The sequence below is a fragment of the Haliotis rubra genome, unplaced genomic scaffold (assembly GCF_003918875.1).
Source record: "Haliotis rubra isolate DU_JTF1 unplaced genomic scaffold, ASM391887v1 Scf186, whole genome shotgun sequence".
Taxonomy (NCBI): domain Eukaryota; kingdom Metazoa; phylum Mollusca; class Gastropoda; order Lepetellida; family Haliotidae; genus Haliotis; species Haliotis rubra.
Genome location: NW_025765847.1, coordinates 578,024 through 595,935, shown reverse-complemented (window position 1 = coordinate 595,935; position 17,912 = coordinate 578,024). Strand labels below are relative to the sequence as shown.

The 17,912-nt window shown below is 45.1% G+C and overlaps 1 protein-coding gene across 1 annotated transcript in view; it reads left to right on the top strand.

The window, feature by feature from the left end:
* LOC124273921 (low-density lipoprotein receptor-related protein 1-like) overlaps nt 1-17,912 on the top strand; it is a 188,903-nt gene that overhangs the window by 97,957 nt on the left and 73,034 nt on the right. Inside the window, 17 exon segments of the mRNA XM_046709263.1 lie at nt 1,707-1,832; nt 2,075-2,229; nt 2,751-2,850; nt 3,351-3,513; nt 3,793-4,015; nt 4,584-4,770; nt 5,015-5,143; nt 5,342-5,581; nt 5,966-6,137; nt 6,600-6,819; nt 8,342-8,543; nt 9,437-9,559; nt 15,215-15,370; nt 15,886-16,014; nt 16,564-16,683; nt 17,025-17,134; nt 17,647-17,776. Coding sequence (XP_046565219.1) covers nt 1,707-1,832; nt 2,075-2,229; nt 2,751-2,850; nt 3,351-3,513; nt 3,793-4,015; nt 4,584-4,770; nt 5,015-5,143; nt 5,342-5,581; nt 5,966-6,137; nt 6,600-6,819; nt 8,342-8,543; nt 9,437-9,559; nt 15,215-15,370; nt 15,886-16,014; nt 16,564-16,683; nt 17,025-17,134; nt 17,647-17,776 — 2,685 coding nt within the window.

Sequence of the window (17,912 nt, the reverse complement as noted above, 5' to 3'; positions counted from 1 at the left end):
TGACACCAGAACCATGTGATATAACTGAAGTATTGCTGACACCAGGACAATGTGATATAACTGAGATATTGCTGACTCCAGGACAATGTGATATAACTGAGATATTGCTGACACCAGGACCATGTGATATAACTGAGATATTGCTGACACCAGGACAATGTGATATAACTGAGATATTGCTGACACCAGGACAATGTGATATAACTGAGATATTGCTGACAGCAGGACAATGTAATATAACTGAGATATTGCTGACACCAGGACAATGTGATATAACTGAGATATTGCTGACTCCAGGACAATGTGATATAACTGAGATATTGCTGACTGCAGGACCATGTGATATAACTGAGATATTGCTGACACCAGGACAATGTGATATAACTGAGATATTGCTGACACCAGGACAATGTGATATAACTGAAGTATTGCTGACACCAGGACAATGTGATATAACTGAGATATTGCTGACACCAGGACAATGTGATATAACTGAGATATTGCTGACACCAGGACAATGTGATATAACTGAGATATTGCTGACTGCAGGACTATGTGATATAACTGAGATATTGCTGACACCAGGACTATGTGATATAACTGAGATATTGCTGACTGCAGGACAATGTGATATAACTGAGATATTGCTGACACCAGGACAATGTGATATAACTGAGATATTGCTGACACCAGGACAATGTGATATAACTGAGATATTGCTGACTGCAGGACAATGTGATATAACTGAGATATTGCTGACTGCAGGACTATGTGATATAACTGAGATATTGCTGACTGCAGGACTATGTGATATAACTGAGATATTGCTGACAATAGGGACAAGGACTAAACTGATATTGCTGACACCAGGACAATGTGATATAACTGAGATATTGCTGGACAATGTGATATAACTGAGATATTGCTGACTGCAGGACAATGTGATATAACTGAGATATTGCTGACACCAGGACAATGTGATATAACTGAGATATTGCTGACTGCAGGACTATGTGATATAACTGAGATATTGCTGACACCAGGACAATGTGATATAACTGAGATATTGCTGACACCAGGACAATGTGATATAACTGAGATATTGCTGACACCAGGACAATGTGATATAACTGAGATATTGCTGACTGCAGGACTATGTGATATAACTGAGATATTGCTGACAATGCAGGACTATGTGATATAACTGAGATATGTGATATAACTGACTTCAGGACAATGTGATATAACTGAGATATTGCTGACACCAGGACAATGTGATATAACTGAGATATTGCTGACTGCAGGACTATGTGATATAACTGAGATATTGCTGACACCAGGACAATGTGATATAACTGAGATATTGCTGACACCAGGACAATGTGATATAACTAAGATATTGCTGACACCAGGACAATGACAATATGATGATAACAATGATATAACTGAGATATTGCTGACTGCAGAACAATGTGATATAACTGAGATATTGCTGACACCAGGACTATGTGATATAACTGAGATATTGCTGACTACAGGACAATGTGATGTAACTGAGATATTGCTGACTGCAGGACAATGTGATATAACTGAGATATTGCTGACTGCAGGACTATGTGATATAACTGAGATATTGCTGATTATTCTGTACTGCCTGATGCTTGAAATTTACATTTTGCCAAATCAGAATATTTTTTATGTTACAGATTTTAACGAGTGTGAAATTGATGGATTCTGCGACCAAAACTGTGACAACACTAATGGCAGCTACAACTGTTCCTGTGTGGCTGGGTACCAGGCAGGAAGATGGGAAGATGTAAAGCCATCGGTTTGTAAGGATTCATCACCTTTAATGTTCATGTGACTAGCTAGGACAACTTGGAGCAAGTACAGAGAAACAATCATCAATAGGACACAACCATGTTAAAACATTTTATTCAGGAGATGATTGCCTTTAGATTAGACAGCATTAAATATATTGAATTTGCAATGCATTGTGCAATGTGAGATTTTGTAATTAAGAGTGATTAAATCCTTGTGACTTGCTGTATTTCTGTCATGTTTTGTTTGTCAGCTGCACCAGCTGAACCAGCCAAACTCCTCGTTGCCAACTACGGCAACCTCCTCCTCATTCACCTGTCCACCAAGGCCGTATCTACATCCTTCAACATCACCGGTGACAGAATCACAACGCTAGATTTCGACTACCACAACAAATCCGCCTGCTGGGTAAGGTGCTTCAGGATCCACAGTCAATTCTTTGTCTTACAATTTAATGTCAGGATAGGCATTATGCAGACTAGGTGTGTGATTTAAACGTGTTTCCAACCATATTGGTTTACAAGCAGTAGACTAAAATCGCTACAAGAAGCCCAACAAAACCATCAGACTAAGGAAGTGCTGATGAACTTCAGTGCTTTGCATAATATATTTTCTCAAGTACAAATACAACAATAAGAGCAATTTTACATCAGTTTCATAAGGTGCATGGAAAGTGGGTTTGTAAACATAAAATTGTTGGTAAATGTTGTTTCAAATTTTTTGTTATGCAGATAATCTTACAAAAACCCATCAGATTATCCTTGTGAAGTGTATAGGGGTGTTAAGGTTATCCTGCTTTACCGTAAAGCAATTCTAGCTCTCAACCCATTGCAAGTATCTAGTTATCCAAGTTGGTTGTTAACAAGGAAGTATTTACTTCATATTTATCAAAAAGAAGTATATTATCTATGTCTGTTTCATCGTTTCAGTTGTCATACAATCACACCAAGGGAGACAATCAGCTTCGGTGTGCAGATCTACGTGACAGCTCCAAACAGTGGACGATTCACACCCACTTCAAGCTGACATGTGAGTTTCACCACACCGGGTACTAGGTTCACAACCATCACCACGACATCAGCTGTTGTGGTGTTTACAATCTTGTCTTTGAAATTTTAGAAAGAGGGCACTGTATTCCTGATAATGTCAGTCTTATTCCTGCACCAAGGATGATAAATACCGTAGTTCACCTTTATCATGTGGGTTGGAATAGCTGTCCCCCACTGCATGAGGGGGGACAAAATCTGATCTAGTAGTCACACTGGGTGACAAGGAATGTTCTTGTCATCGTACACTGATGGTGTTGTTAAGCTCATGATATCAAGCACTTGTCAAGAACTGGCTTGATAATTCACTGGCTTCAGGGATAAAGAGGAATATGTGGGTGTGGCAGGAAAAATATAATCCAACATATTTGTTGGCCACAATGGCTGCAGTGTTCCAACCACGGCTCTGTTCATAGTTTCCCTAGTCTCAGGATTGTTGCATATGTAAGTTTACTGTATTCATATTGTGGACTTTCTCTTCAGCTGTGAATCAAATTGCCAAGGACTGGATGTCTGGAAACTGGTATTTTGCTGACGACAAACGAGATCAGATCTTTCTGTGCACATCAACCGGCAAACATTGTCTGACAGTGCTCAACTATGGAATAAGTCAGCCTAAGAGTATTGCCATCGATGCATCCAGAGGGTATGTTATAAATGATATATACTCATTGATATCAATGGTACTGGTATTGATGCATCTAAAGTGTATGTTGTATATGATATATATTCTGTCTCATACTGCCATTGATGCTGGTAGCATGGGTGGAATATTCATTTATATCATGGGTACTGGATGCATCCCGAGGTTTATTTTGCATGTATGGTATATTTACTGATATCAGGGTTATTGATGAATGTAGATGATGAAAGGAGATCTCACTGTTGGAATCAGGAGATAACACTGGCTGACATTGTGTTTCAGATATCTGTTCTATGCAGACTGGTCATCACATTCCAAGATTGGGAGAGCAAATCTTGACGGTTCTGATGCTCATGGCATCGTAACGCGGAAGATCGTCCACCCCAGCGGCATCACCCTTGACTACGCGAACAGACATGTGTACTGGGGAGACACCTTCCTGAATCTCGTGGAGCGAGCAGACTATGATGGCAACAACAGGAGAACAGTGTCCCCCGGAACAGATGTGAGTGTTCAGTTGGCCCCCAGATGAAGCCCCTGTACTAGGAATAGGCATTGATCCTCACACTATCAACCACTCAGAGACTGTTTTCTTTCCGCCTCATAACATACTGACAGATTTACTGATACAGATAGGGCAATGGGGAAGCCTAGTGGTTAAAGCCTTTGCCCATCACGCTGAAAGCCCGGATTCGATTCCCCTCATGGGTACAATGTGTGAAGCCCTTTTCTGGTGTCCCCTGCCGTGATATTGCTGGAATATTGCTAAAAGCGGCATAAAACCCAACTCACTCACTCACTCACTCACTGAAAGACATGTGGTCATTAATTCAAATCACGGTTAGCTGCGTATGTGTTACCTGGTTTGCCAGTATTGTACACATGCTCTTCGGTCTTACCAAGCAGTGTTAAACCCCTCTGTCTCACCTGTTTCACAGGCTTTTAGCTAAAATAGTGTGTGTTGTGTTCAACTCTATGATGAGCGAAACTGTTCATGAATGATTTATGATATTCTAACCTTAACATAAAGTCTTTTATAAACCTTTGTTGACTGTTTGTTACACTGGTTCCAGATTAAGCCTCGGTACGGACTGACACTTTTTGAAAATGACCTCTATGTGTCAAACCTACAAAAGCGCAACCACAGCATTGTGCGACTCCACCGGTACGACCGCACCATCCCTCCGCAAGTCCTCAAGAAGGATGTCATCAAACCTGGCGCCCTGCAAGTGGTGCACCGAGTGAGACAGCCAGGATACAGTGAGTAGTGTGGTTTGTGTAGGCCAGAGAGTTAACGCTGGAGAGATGATTTGTTGTGAAGACATTATTCCTAAAGGTGGGGCACAGCTTTTCTGGCTGGATTGTCAAGAGTTGTTCTTTGTTCTCTTCTCTGTATCACTGGTTGAAATTGGATTCTTGGCAAATATATGTGTGTGTGCCTATGGGTGGTATGTATGTTGGTTTGGCCCTAAAATGAACTTTAATGGCAGCTTTTTCCCCTCAGAAAATGTCCAGATTCAGCAGAATAAGTGCAGCCAGATCTGCATCCCGATGCCAGTTGTGAGTGGTGGCGTCCAAGCTACATGCGCCTGTAGGGCTGGCTTCAGACTTCATAATGGAACCCAGTGTGAAAGTGAGTACACATGTCCATTGTACTTTGGTATGTGGACTTTGGGTATAGTTTTAACAGCCATCCTTACCAAATGAACTACCCATGGTTAACCTATGTTATAATTGTTTCCTACACTGTTGACCTGTAGATGGTCTACTCGAGCCATGACTTAACCAGTAATGACAATGGTGTAAAACTGAACTGTTACCATGGTTACAGAGAACATACCAGACAGGTTCCTGCTATATGCCAGTGCCCAGCAAGGAAGTGTACATGGTATTTCATTGGACCCGAACATTGCACATGACGTCATGGTTCCGATCCAGAATCTCAACCGACCAATAGCATTGGCACCACAGTCGTCAACGGGTGATGTGTACTTCTCTGATGTCAGCAAGATGCAGATACGGAGGCGGAATGTGGACAGTGAAGGAGAATCTGAACTGTTCCTGGATTCAGGTATGTAGCTGTGTTTGTATACACCTTATGTGCAGCGTTAGTGAAGGTTGGCGCCCAAGCATCATTACCATGGTTACTAAGGTGTTGGTCACAATGTAGCTTAGGATTATGGCAACTTAGCATCATTGCCATGGTTACTGAGATCTTTGGTCAAAATGGAGCCAATAATTCTAATGCTCAGGTAATATACCTATTGCCATAGTAACTGTGGTGTTTGGTCACAATGTAGCCAAGGATTATGGCAACTTAGCATCGTTTGCCATGGTTACTGAGGTGTTTGGTCATGTCAGAGCCAAGACTTACCGTGCTTGGGTAAAATACCTGTTGCCATGGTAACTGGTGTTTGGTGTCGATGGAGTCTAACTGCTGAACACTGTGTTGTAGGAGTGACTCGGTGTGAGGGTCTAGCGATTGACTGGGTGGGCAATAACTTGTACTGGACTGATGACGGCCACCAGTCAATCAACGTCGTCAGGCTGGACAACACCTCCATGGTCTACACTGTCGTCAACGGTACCAACCACCCACGGTCTATGGTCGTAGATCCAAATGAAGGGTAAGATTGATTTATTTGACACGCTTTACTTGTTCTTAAACTCTTTTGAGCAGTATATGTCCTTCATGTTTTTATGAAATATATGAGAGAAAACCTGATTGCTTTGAAACACGTATGTCCATGGCTACTGTGTGATGTACATTCCCGGAATGAGTGGACTATTTAAACATCAGTGGGATATTGCTGGGATATTGCTGACTGAAATGTAAACATCATATTTGATATCGTTGATATGAGTATTTTCTAATTTCTGATAATCCTGACCTTGATCTTTCTTCAGCATGAGGGGTGGTGGGGTAGCCGAGTGGTTAAGCGTTCGCTCATCACACCGAAGACCCAGGTTCGATTCCCCACATGGGTACAATGTGTGAAGCCCATTTCTGGTGTCCCCTGCTGTGATATTGCTGAAATATTGCTAAAAGCGGTGTAAAACCAAACTCACTCACTCACTCACTTCTTCAGCATGATGTACTGGATTGACCTTCTGTGGCGACATCCTGGTGACATCGTCGCTAAGATTGAACAGGCAGCGCTGGATGGCAGTGGACGCAGAGACCTGGTTAACCAGACGATCAAGTGGCCCAACAGTCTCACCCTGGACACAGCCAATCACAGACTGTACTGGACCGATGCTTACTATGACAAGATCGACAGTATCTTGACAGATGGGTCAGGCAGACGGGTATGCATAATAACATCATGAATCAGTGTATCCAAGAGGCTTTTATCTTTACCACTCCACAGAAGTTTCAGTATACTTTATCATTATCCCCCACCGTGCGTTTAGCGCGAAGTGGGGGATATAGTATTAGGCTCCGTCCATCCGTACGAATTGGAATATCTTAAGAACCCTTCTCTAGATTCTTTTCATATTTGGTACCTAAGTTCATCACAGTATATGAAAGGCCCAAGTCAGGTTTGGTGACCTTGACCTTCACTTCAAGGTCACAAGGGGACTTTAACGTTTTACCTGCATGTTAAGCTATCTGAAGAACTGTTCACTGGATTCTCTTCATATTCAACACCAAGCTTTATCTAGGGAAGGCGCAGGACCCAGTTGATTTTGGTGACCTTCACATAATTTTCAAGGTCATGGCGACACTTTGAAGATTTCAGCATGTAAACCTGCATGTTAAGCTATCTCAAGAACCGTTCACTGGATTTTCTTCATATTTGAAACCAAGCTTTATCTATGGAAGGCACAGGGCCCAGTCGATTTTGGGGACCGTCACTTAATTTTCAAGGTCACGTAGACATTTTGAAGATTTCAGCATATTAACCTGCATGCTATGCTTGTCAGCAAGATACCTCAAGAACCATTCACTGGAGTTTCTTCATATTTGACACTAAGCTTCATCCAGGGAACGCACAGGGGCCATTCAATTTTGGTGACCTTCACTTAATTTTCAAGGTCACAGAGACACTTTGAGGGGGTGGGGTAGCCTAGTGGTTAAAGCGTTGGCTTGTCACGCCGAAGACCCGGGTTCGAATCCCCACATGGGTACAATGTGTGAAGCCCATTTCTGGTGTTTCCTGCCGTGATGTTGCTGAAATATTGCTAAAAGCGGCATAAAACAAAACTCAGTCAGTCAGTCAGTCAGTCAGAGACACTTTGAAGATTTCAGCATGTTAAGATAGTCAGCAAGATATCGCAAAAAATATTCACTGGATTTTCTTTATATTTGACACCAAGCTTCATCTAGGGAAGGCCCAGGGCCCAGTCAATTTTGGTGACCTTTACTTAATTTTCAGGGTCACGATGACACTTTGAAGATTTCAGCATGTTAACCTGAATTGTCAGCAAGATATTTCGAGAACGGTTCACTGGTTTTTCTTCCTAGACTTTCAAGATTTCCCTTGAATGTTTTTCAATAAGCAATTTCTTTAGTACTATTTTTACATATTTTATACACTATGACTTTTTTGTCAAGGTCAAAGTCAGTCTTGAAAATATGTGCATGTTTGAACACCTAAAGAGCAAGATATCAAGAGAGGTTGACTGGTCATGTTTTTGTTGACATTTAATTTAAACTTTCATTACTTTATAAGTTTGACTTGATAATTTGCGGCGGGGTATTATGTCACCTTGGTGACAATGCTTGTTAATTCTTATTTTTATGCCTGAATATTTACCAGTAATTGAATGAATGGGGTGTTCTTCAACTTTGTTGTTATTAACTCGATGATGACATTGCTGTAAACAGACTGAACGAAATCTTGAGGGCGTCAGTCACAGCCACCCATACGGCATCGTCTTCTCCGACGACAACCTGTACTGGACAGAGTCACTCAAGGGGTTGGTGGACACAATCAATGAAACAAGTAGCTCAGTCATCCATCTGCGCACCGACAGCTCCCCGCTGTTTGATCTGGTGCTGTTTGACAGGAACGCCCAAACTGTTGATGGTAAGCAGGACCAAACACTTGATTGCCTTGTCATTGTGGAAACATCAATAATGTTTAGTGAACAGAAATGGCCGTCAGAAATATCAAGTTTTCTGTAATTTAAGACAAATAGTTTTAAGTGACTATAGACTATAGCCAAAGTGACAACGTGCAAGCAGAAAGATAAGTTTTACCAACTACCATGGCAAGGCATATGAGGAAAGCAAGGGACATTTTTGAAGACTATGCCCACCACCCTAGTTTATTCAATAGTACCAGAGTTTGGTAGACTGATATTAAACTCACTGACTTTGTTGAGTGTAGACGGACCGCCTCTGTGGTGTAGTGGTTAGAGCGTCCGCCTGGAGAGCGGAAGGTTGTGGGTTCGATCCCCTACCGCGTCATACCAAAAGACGTTAAAATGTGGTACTTGTTGGTCCCTGCCTGGCGCTCGGCATTAATGGGTACAACAATGACTGGTCGGCTCGGAGTCAGTATAATGTGTCTGAGTGGGGTATTCATGCTTCACTGCGGCATGGGCTAGCACTTTAAAACCAGCTTCAGTCTGGGCTAGTACAAGCAGCCACACATACACATACACACGCATGCACGTTGTCATGAGCGAAATATTCTCGAGCACGACGCTAAAACCCAATTTCACTTCACCTCTTGAGTGTAGACAGAATGAGGATTTGGGCTTATAGCCAGTGTTTTAAATTCTAAAAAATATTGTTATATCCTATGTTTTAAATTGTAAATGATATTGTAATATTAAAATGTGACAATATGGCTGAAATATAGCTCATGCGGTATTAAATTTGATGTCACTCACTCATTCACTGAATTAGGAGAGTCATTTGTCCATTACTCTGTTTGATTTACCTCACTCACACAGTTTGTATTGGGTTCGACAGGAGATAAACCTTGTGCCAAGGACAATGGAGGCTGCAGCGACCTCTGTCTGTCAATACCGGAGGGGAAGGTGTGTGCCTGTGCTAATGGCCGAACACTGACCGACGACAAGCTGACTTGCGAAGGTAGGTAGTCAAGCGGAAGCAGATTCTTTTTTATATATTCCTCCTTGGGGTACTTATAAGCATTTAAATGTCCATTTAAAATCCCTACGACAGTTGTAACAATATTTGAATAAAATATTTACAAAACAAAAACTACGTTTTGTCTTGTGAGACCACCCTTACAGGGCCCTCTGGCCCCCTACAGCCAAGAGCAGGTAACTCTAGACCGTAACCTCGTACCTCACTTTCCATGCTGTCGTTTCCCGACATAGACGTGGGTCCATTACAAGAAAGTTTTCTTTCCCGGCGAGAATTATGAGTGGGTCAGAAACAGCAACTGTATGTATGGTTCTCTTTTTTCCCTGCATGGGCGATTTGAAGGCTTGTTCTGAACTTTTTCATTCATAATTTTTAGTTGTAACTTGGTACCTGTCGCGGTCGGCTCGCCGGGTGCGTGCCAAGATGGCTGCCAGGTCCCTTCGCTAGCATCACTGTTCATTGGTTTCCGTGTGGTTTTCAATGTTACAGGTGGTGTTAGTAATTTTACGATATATGTGGTTACATGTAGGCGTTTCCACTGCTTGCATTTTCTATCTTCACGATAATAAAATTAAGTAGTTATGTCAGTGCGTATTATGGTTATTGTCAACTGTATGCTACGTTGTCGCATTAGTTGTGTCGCCCATGCGTGTTTTTTCATATATGTCTGTGTGTATGGGGTTGATTGCTGCACAGGTTGTTTACTTGTTGCAGTTTAAATCCTGTACTTCGTGCCTCACGGCCATTCCTGTCAGGGACACACACGAGGTGTGCTTACGTTGCCTCACCCAAACTGAGCATGAGGAAGAGGGGTGTGTGGCATGTGCCACTTTTACGCCTCAAACGATTCGAGCACGACGAGTGGATCAGCTGTTCTACAGCAACCTGATTCGGGCGGGGGGTGATATCTGGGCACAGGATCCCCCGTCCAAGCGTTCACACAAAAAAAGGGGTCTATGGGAGCCGCTTCCCATACGGAGCCGGCTCCCAAAAGAGCTAAAGGTTCCAAGGAGGCATCTAATACCAAACCTCAACCTGCTCCTGTCTCTACCCACCCCCCTGTTGTGTCGGCACCAGTTGTGCCCGTTGAATCACTAACCACTTTCTTCCAGGAACAGATGGCGTCAGTGAAATCTCTCATCGATACGGCGTTGGATGGGTTCCGTAAGGAGCTCACCGCGCCGGTCGTGGGGGGTGGATCTGACGCATCTGGGGGGGTTGGCTGCGGCCCGAGCTTCGGCTCGGGGAACGCGCCTCCCCCTGGGCAGCTTGATCCTGGCTTAGGCCGTGGAGATAGCGCGCCCTCGGCACCTAGTGGCGACCTCGCTTTGGGCCTGCGCCGCCTGTGGTTGTCTGTGGCGCGGTATTCACCGGCCACGCAACAGGCGCTCCTGTCATTGCCCTATACCATGGGATCTTCCCTGTTCCCTGGGGCATTGCAGGTTGTACGGGAGGCCGCGGAGGCTGTTTCTACCTTCAAAGACTCTAAGCCTTTGTTGGAGCAACCCTCCGCTCCTCGCCACCGGCCTTCCCCGCTCGCTTCCGCTTATCCTTCTGCCCCGGCGAAGGACGCTGCAAAGTGGACTGCCCCTTTGCAGTCCAAGCGGAGCAGGCGCGCAAGAGGCAAGGGCAGGCCTGCTCAAGCTCAGCAGCCTTTTCGGGGCAAGGGGAAGCCAGCCCCGGCTTCCCACTGATCACTTCCCCAGAACCCTTATTGCCCCCCACTCACGCAAGCGGAGACTTGCCGACTGTGGGGGTGCACTGCCTCATGCCACACGTCCCTGTCGGCGGCCGGTTGTCCCTATTCCTTCGGGAGTGGGAGGCAGCCACCTCAAATCCCTGGGTCCTGTCCACGCTCAGGGATGGCCATTTGCCACAGTGGAGGCGAGATCCTCCGTCCTTCTCCGGGGTTCGACACATGCCTGTGCCGACCTCCCGAGACAAGGCGGACGCGCTCCGTGCCGAAGTTCAGTCCTTACTGAACAAGGCAGCCATCGAGGTGGTTCCTGTGGGTCAACAAGGAGAGGGGTTTTATTCCACCTACTTCCTAGTGACCAAAAAGGACGGAGGGTTCAGACCCATTCTGAATCTCAGAGGGTTGAACCAGTTACTGGAGGTGCCGTCTTTCAGGATGGAGACACTCAGGTCAGTGATCTCCTCCGTCGAGACAGGGGATTGGCTTCGTCAATCGATCTCAAAGACGATACCTCCATGTTCCAATGCACCCGAGTTCAAGAAGTACCGGTTTTCCTTCGACGGGGCGTGCTACCAGTTTCGCGTGCTCCCCTCGGCATCTCCACGGCGCAAGGGTGTTCACCAAACTTATGCTAATCCCAGCTCAGTTAGCCAGGTCTCAGGGCAGGTGTTGTCACCCGTACCTAGATGATTGGCTTCTCAGGGCCTTAGGTCCTCAGTTAAGCAGAGCCTCCACACTGTGTGTGATGGATACTCTGGTGTCACTGGGCTGGATTATCAACCTCAAGAAATCAGACCTCGTTCCTGACGCAGGATCTGATATTCTTGGGGCCAGATTCAACACGGAGCTAGGGATTGTTTCCTGCTCCGCCGCATCGCCAAAGTCCAGAGGACTGTTACACAGTTTCTCCAGTCGCCCAATCGCCAGCCCGAACATGGCTTCGGTTGCTGAGGCAACATGGCGGCGACAGTGGGCGGGTTTTGGCGTGCGCGCATCTGAGGATGCAACCAGTTCAGCAAGCTGAGCTCAGCTGTGGTCCCACTCGCAGAGCTACGAGATTATTCTCACAACGCGCCGAGTGGTTAATTCCTCACTTCGCGATGGTGGACGGGCGCCGGGAATTTGTCCAGGGGATCCCCTCGACACTCGACACCTTCCTCTCAGTTCAGACGGACGCCTCCCTCACAGGTTGGGGGTCCATGGCGAGCACTCATTCTCCGCCTCTGGTCAGTGACTCCGTCAGCTACACATCAATGTGTTAGAACTGAGAGCAGTCCGCAGGGTGTTCGAAAAGCTTCAGTTGTTGGTGCAGGGCCGTGTGGTTCGATCCTAGAAATGTTTAATCAAACGGCCATTTCTACGCGATAGTTCCGTTCTCCGCCCTCCTTCAGGGTAGACAACGTTTCTACGTGCAGATCAGTTCAACATTCGGCGCCTGTTATCTAGCCCCACACGAGTGGATGCTCGACCGGGAGATATTCGGGATTATCTCCCAGTTGTTCGGGTCTTTCAAGGTGGATCTGTTTGCGTCTGGGGTGACGAACCAGATTCCTGTGTTTTGCTCCCGGATTCGGATCCGGGGCGTTAACCAACGACGCCTTTCAGCTCGATTGGACGGACAGGGTACTGTGGGCGTTCCCCGATACCACTGATTTCCAGGGTCCTGTCACAGCTGACCGCTGCCACAACCAGCTCGGCTACTTGTGCTTCTGGCACCCCTTTGGTCGGCATTAACGCTGGTTTCCGGTAATTCTCAGGTTTCTGGCTCAGCTTCCTGTTCTATTACCTTTTTCGACCGGACCTCCTATCCCAGAATGGAGCTTCCCCACCTGAATTCCAGGATTCAGTGGGTGGCCTGGCCGCTGTCAGGGATCGCCTCCGTGCGAGCGGAATTCCTGCACCAGTTGCAGACACAATTCTGGCTTCGCGGAGGGATTCGACAAACGTTCAATATGAGGATAGATGGGCCTGTTATTCGCGCTGGTGTGTCAACAGGGGGATTCTTGATCCCTTTTCTACAGATTTAGTCTGTGTTTTAGAATTCCTCCAGTCTCGGTTGGATGCCGGTCTAGCGGCTTCAACTGTTCGAGGATATTCTACAGCTATTTCTGCGTTTCATATTCCTGTTGACGGTGCTCTCTTGGGGCAGCACCCTCTTGTACAGCGCTTTTTTAGCAGGCGTGGACAGAATCCGTCCGGTTGTCCGGCAGATTAGTCCCCCGTGGGACTTGTCAATCGTTCTTGATTGGCTGTCCGGTCCACTGTTTCACAATCTGTCGGCTCTTTCACTCCAGCTGTTGACGTGGAAGACGGCGTTTCTTGTGGCGGTGACTTCAGGCAGGCGGGTTGGCGATATTCACGCAATGTCGGCCGATCCCGCGCTTACTGTTTTTCACAAAGACAGAGTTAGCATACGGCTGCCTGATACTTACCGTCCTAAGAAGGATAGTCCCTTCCATGTGACGGCGCCTATTGAGCTCCCAGCTTTCACTCAGCCTTCCCTGTCCGGTACCTCTCTACGACGTGCTCACGTCTTAGATGTCCGTAAGACACTTAAGGCTTATATCAAACGAACAAGGGGTACCCGTAAGGGTAACCAATTGTTTTGTTGTTATGGCGGGGTTCAGGCTGGTCTTCCGGCGACCAAGCAAACCATTTCTCGGTGGCTTGTCTCTGCCATACATATGAGCTATACTCAAACAGGGCGTATCCCGCCTGTAGGGTTGAAAGCTCATTCGGTTAGGGCAGTTGCTACATCGAAAGCTTACGCTGCAGCCCTGCCCATTGAGGAGATCTGCTCCGCGGCTATTTGGAGCCGTCCGAGTACGTTCATCCGTCATTACCAACTTGACAGACTCTCCAGTGAGCGTGCTCGGTTCGGTCAGTCAGTTCTCTCCAGTGGGCATGGTTCCACCTCTCTAGCCGATTGAGCTTTCGAGGAATTATGTGAACCATTCTATGCCAAATTTTTTAACACTGGTGTTGGGTTTTAAAAATCTTGTTTACATATTCCCTTGGTGACGGGTTTTATGTGGTGATGGTTTTTATTCCCATGTCTTTTGCATTCTGCTCTAGACTTTACTGGCCTTGGAAGCTTTGCTAAATATATACATATTAAGGCATTTCGTTTCTGGCGGCTTATTGCGGGACCCTTATCTTCGCTTCCGAGTAGATTACGGGAAGGAGGGAGGGTGTGTCTCGTTAGTTTGCTTTAGCGAGGTTTCGCTGGGCAATTTACATATGTTCGACCCTGACCCTGGCTCATGCCCCCGCCTGATTGGCTATGGTGGACACGTGACCGGGTAAGTGTGCTTTTTCTGCTATAATTAGCTTGGGAAATTCCACTTCTTGTCGGGGGGTGTTTTCTGCAGACAGAATGCCGCTCCTTAGCTCCGTCTTTAGGAGTCTGTCTTATGCTTATAAGTACCCCAAGGAGGAATATATAAAAAAGAATCGAACTAACCTGTAGAGGTTTCAGATTCTTTGAATATATTCCTCCTTGGGTTACGCCCGCCCACCTCCCCACATTCTGTCTGATGTCGTTCAGCATGGAAAGTGAGGTACGAGGTTACGGTCTAGAGTTACCTGCTCTTGGCTGTAGGGGGCCAGAGGGCCCTGTAAGGGTGGTCTCACAAGACAAAACGTAGTTTTTGTTTTGTAAATATTTTATTCAAATATTGTTACAACTGTCGTAGGGATTTTAAATGGACATTTAAATGCTTATAAGTACCCCAAGGAGGAATATATTCAAAGAATCTGAAACCTCTACAGGTTAGTTCGAATTTATGGATGTGTTACTAATCTTGTAAACTACTTTGTGCTTACTACTTTGTAAGTCATCTTCTCAAATAGATGCACCCACTTGGGTTAGTATATCGACTATAGGGGTCATCCTGTCTACACATATCTGGAGGAATTAATGGACTGTGTTTCACTTGCAGACATTCCAAACTATCAGTCGCCGCCAAAGTGTGATGAGAACTTTAAGTTCCAGTGCAAGGACGGCAGCTGCATCAACAACCAGTTCAAGTGTGACGGCGACTACGACTGCCCTGACCGATCAGATGAGGATGTGGGGAGGAGGGACCTTGCAGTAAGTAGATTACTAGCCAGGTCTGAACACCTTCTGAAGTAGAATTTTGTACTTGTAACCTCAGCAACGATAATGTGTATGTTTAACTGAAAATGATGCACAAACAGGATTATTCAGACTTGCCCACAGATGGAGTTACGATTGTCCTCTAGATCCTGTTATTGGTTAAGACTCATGCTCATTGTACTACCGGCTCAACACTTGGTCAGACGGTGATGTTGTATGATACCAATGTACTACCGGCTCAACGCTTGGTCAGACGGTGATGTTGTGGTATGATACCAATGCTGGTTGATAGGGACCTCCAGCCGTGGCTTTATTGCATGTTTTGATATTGAATCTCATGCAGTCTTTACACACACCTCATCCTCCCAAACACATCATAAAACCTTCTCTCTCATCCAAATAGTGTACAGAGTTCCCTACCCATCCAAATAGGGGCACAGAAAGCATAGTAAAGAAATGTTTTACAACTCTTGAAATCTCTTGTTTGATATTAAGTTCATGTATGTTTTCTAGGTAACGTGACCTGCCCTGACGACATGTTTGCCTGTGGTAACCAGAGGTGTATCTACGCCCAGTTCGTGTGTGATGGTGAACCTGACTGTATCGACGAGAGAGATGAACATGCCAATACCTGTAACAGCAGTAAGTGTTCATAAAATAACTAAATATGTAATGTTTCCAAGGCTTTTGATTGGCTGACCTAGAACGTAATTTTGCATGTGTTTCTGTTAACCCTAAGGTAACTAGTAACACACCTGTACCGGGACCACTGTCTTAATAGGCTGATGATAGTGTTCAGAGCTTGTGTTGGATTATAGCACTGATAATTGTCACAGAGTTTGAAGTTATCAGCAAAATTGCTGACTTGTCTATTTATGAGAATTGACACAGTATGTATTACCATGACAATGTCTGAACCATAAGGTAAGACATTTATGTATGGTTAGTCCAATGACAGCAAATGCATCCTTCGAAATCCTTAAGTTCCAATCAAAGCACAATAAAATCTTTGAACAGGTTCTGACTTATGGCTCTTAAATACTACCTTCATTGGAGTTTTTCTTGTCTCAAGCACAATTTAGTAGTCTCAGGCTAATGCAAATTTAATGGGTGTAAACTGGTCGTGGATTTTTTACACGACCAAGTTTGTTGCCCTTCTGTCCTCCATCAGTCCACATGTTGTTTCTGCAGACCGCAAGTGTCCTGCAAACTACACTATGTGCAAAGATTCCCACCGCTGCATCCCAGAGAGCTGGAGGTGTGACCACGACAATGACTGCGCAGACGGCTCGGATGAAGATGACTCCTGTGGTGAGAGATTACAATCTATAGATGACACATGTCCCTTGTATTTCTGCAGGGTCAGTAATGTAGTCTAGTGGTTCAAGCATTCGCTTGTAGAGCTGAAGTACCAGGTTTGATTCCTTAATGGGTGATATACATGAAGCCCATTTCTGATGTCATCCACCATGATATGTCTGTAAATGGAGTTTGCTACAATCCTATGTTGTCTTTTACTTGATTATTCACAGGCTGATGTGAAACAGCTGAAGTGGTGGTGTAAACTTATGATTACTTTCTTCACATGTTACTTTGTGTGTGTGTTAATGTGTTTGTTGATGAGCGTGTCTCCATGGTAACGTATGTTGTAGGCTACAACACCAGTTGCAGCTTTGACCAGATCCAGTGTCTGAGCGGCCGCTGCATCCCCTACATGTACCGCTGCGACAACGAGTACGACTGCAAGGACCACTCCGACGAGGTGGGTCGAGAACCACTCCAGCTGTCACACCATATTGGATTCACATGGTTGCTTAGTTTCCCTGTGCTGATTCAACAATAGAATAGCAGCCAGCATCTTGTGCTTGTCATTAGAGATGCAGAAAATGATTGGGTTGTCTGGCTATGTGACTTGTTGGATTATGGTTCAATATACCCTGAAGACTTGATACTTTTCTCATAGGCTCAGAATAGGTTGTTTAGAAGCAGCCTATATTGCTGGTATAGTTTGGACCAGGTCATTCAGCAGCACATAAACAACTTGTCATAAATATTCCACTTGAAATGATTTTTGATGGTTGTCATGTTCATTATCTTCATATGGTTTGCCTGATCCAGGTCCAAACCCATTACAGTCAGTATAATGCACAACTGTTTGAAATAACTTCACCAGAATTCACCTCTACACAGGTATAAATCATTTCAACATCAGAATAATTCCACTGGAACTCTGTGTACATGCATTATAGTTTGTCCTTGGTTTGACGTTGTCAGTGGGACTGCAGCAACCGATGTGACCTCAAGCGGGAGTTCAAGTGCGTGAACAGCAGCGTCTGTCTCCCCCTCATCTACAAGTGCGACAATGAGTTCAACTGTGCAGACAAGTCGGATGAGATGGACTGTGGTATGGCTTCTAGAACTGTGTCCATCAGCTACTTCGTGACCCATAGCCATCAAATTGTTCATTTTTATCCAATTCAGTGTCTCTGAAACTCATGATTTGATCAAGTCTCATTAATTTCACAGATCATAATTTTTCC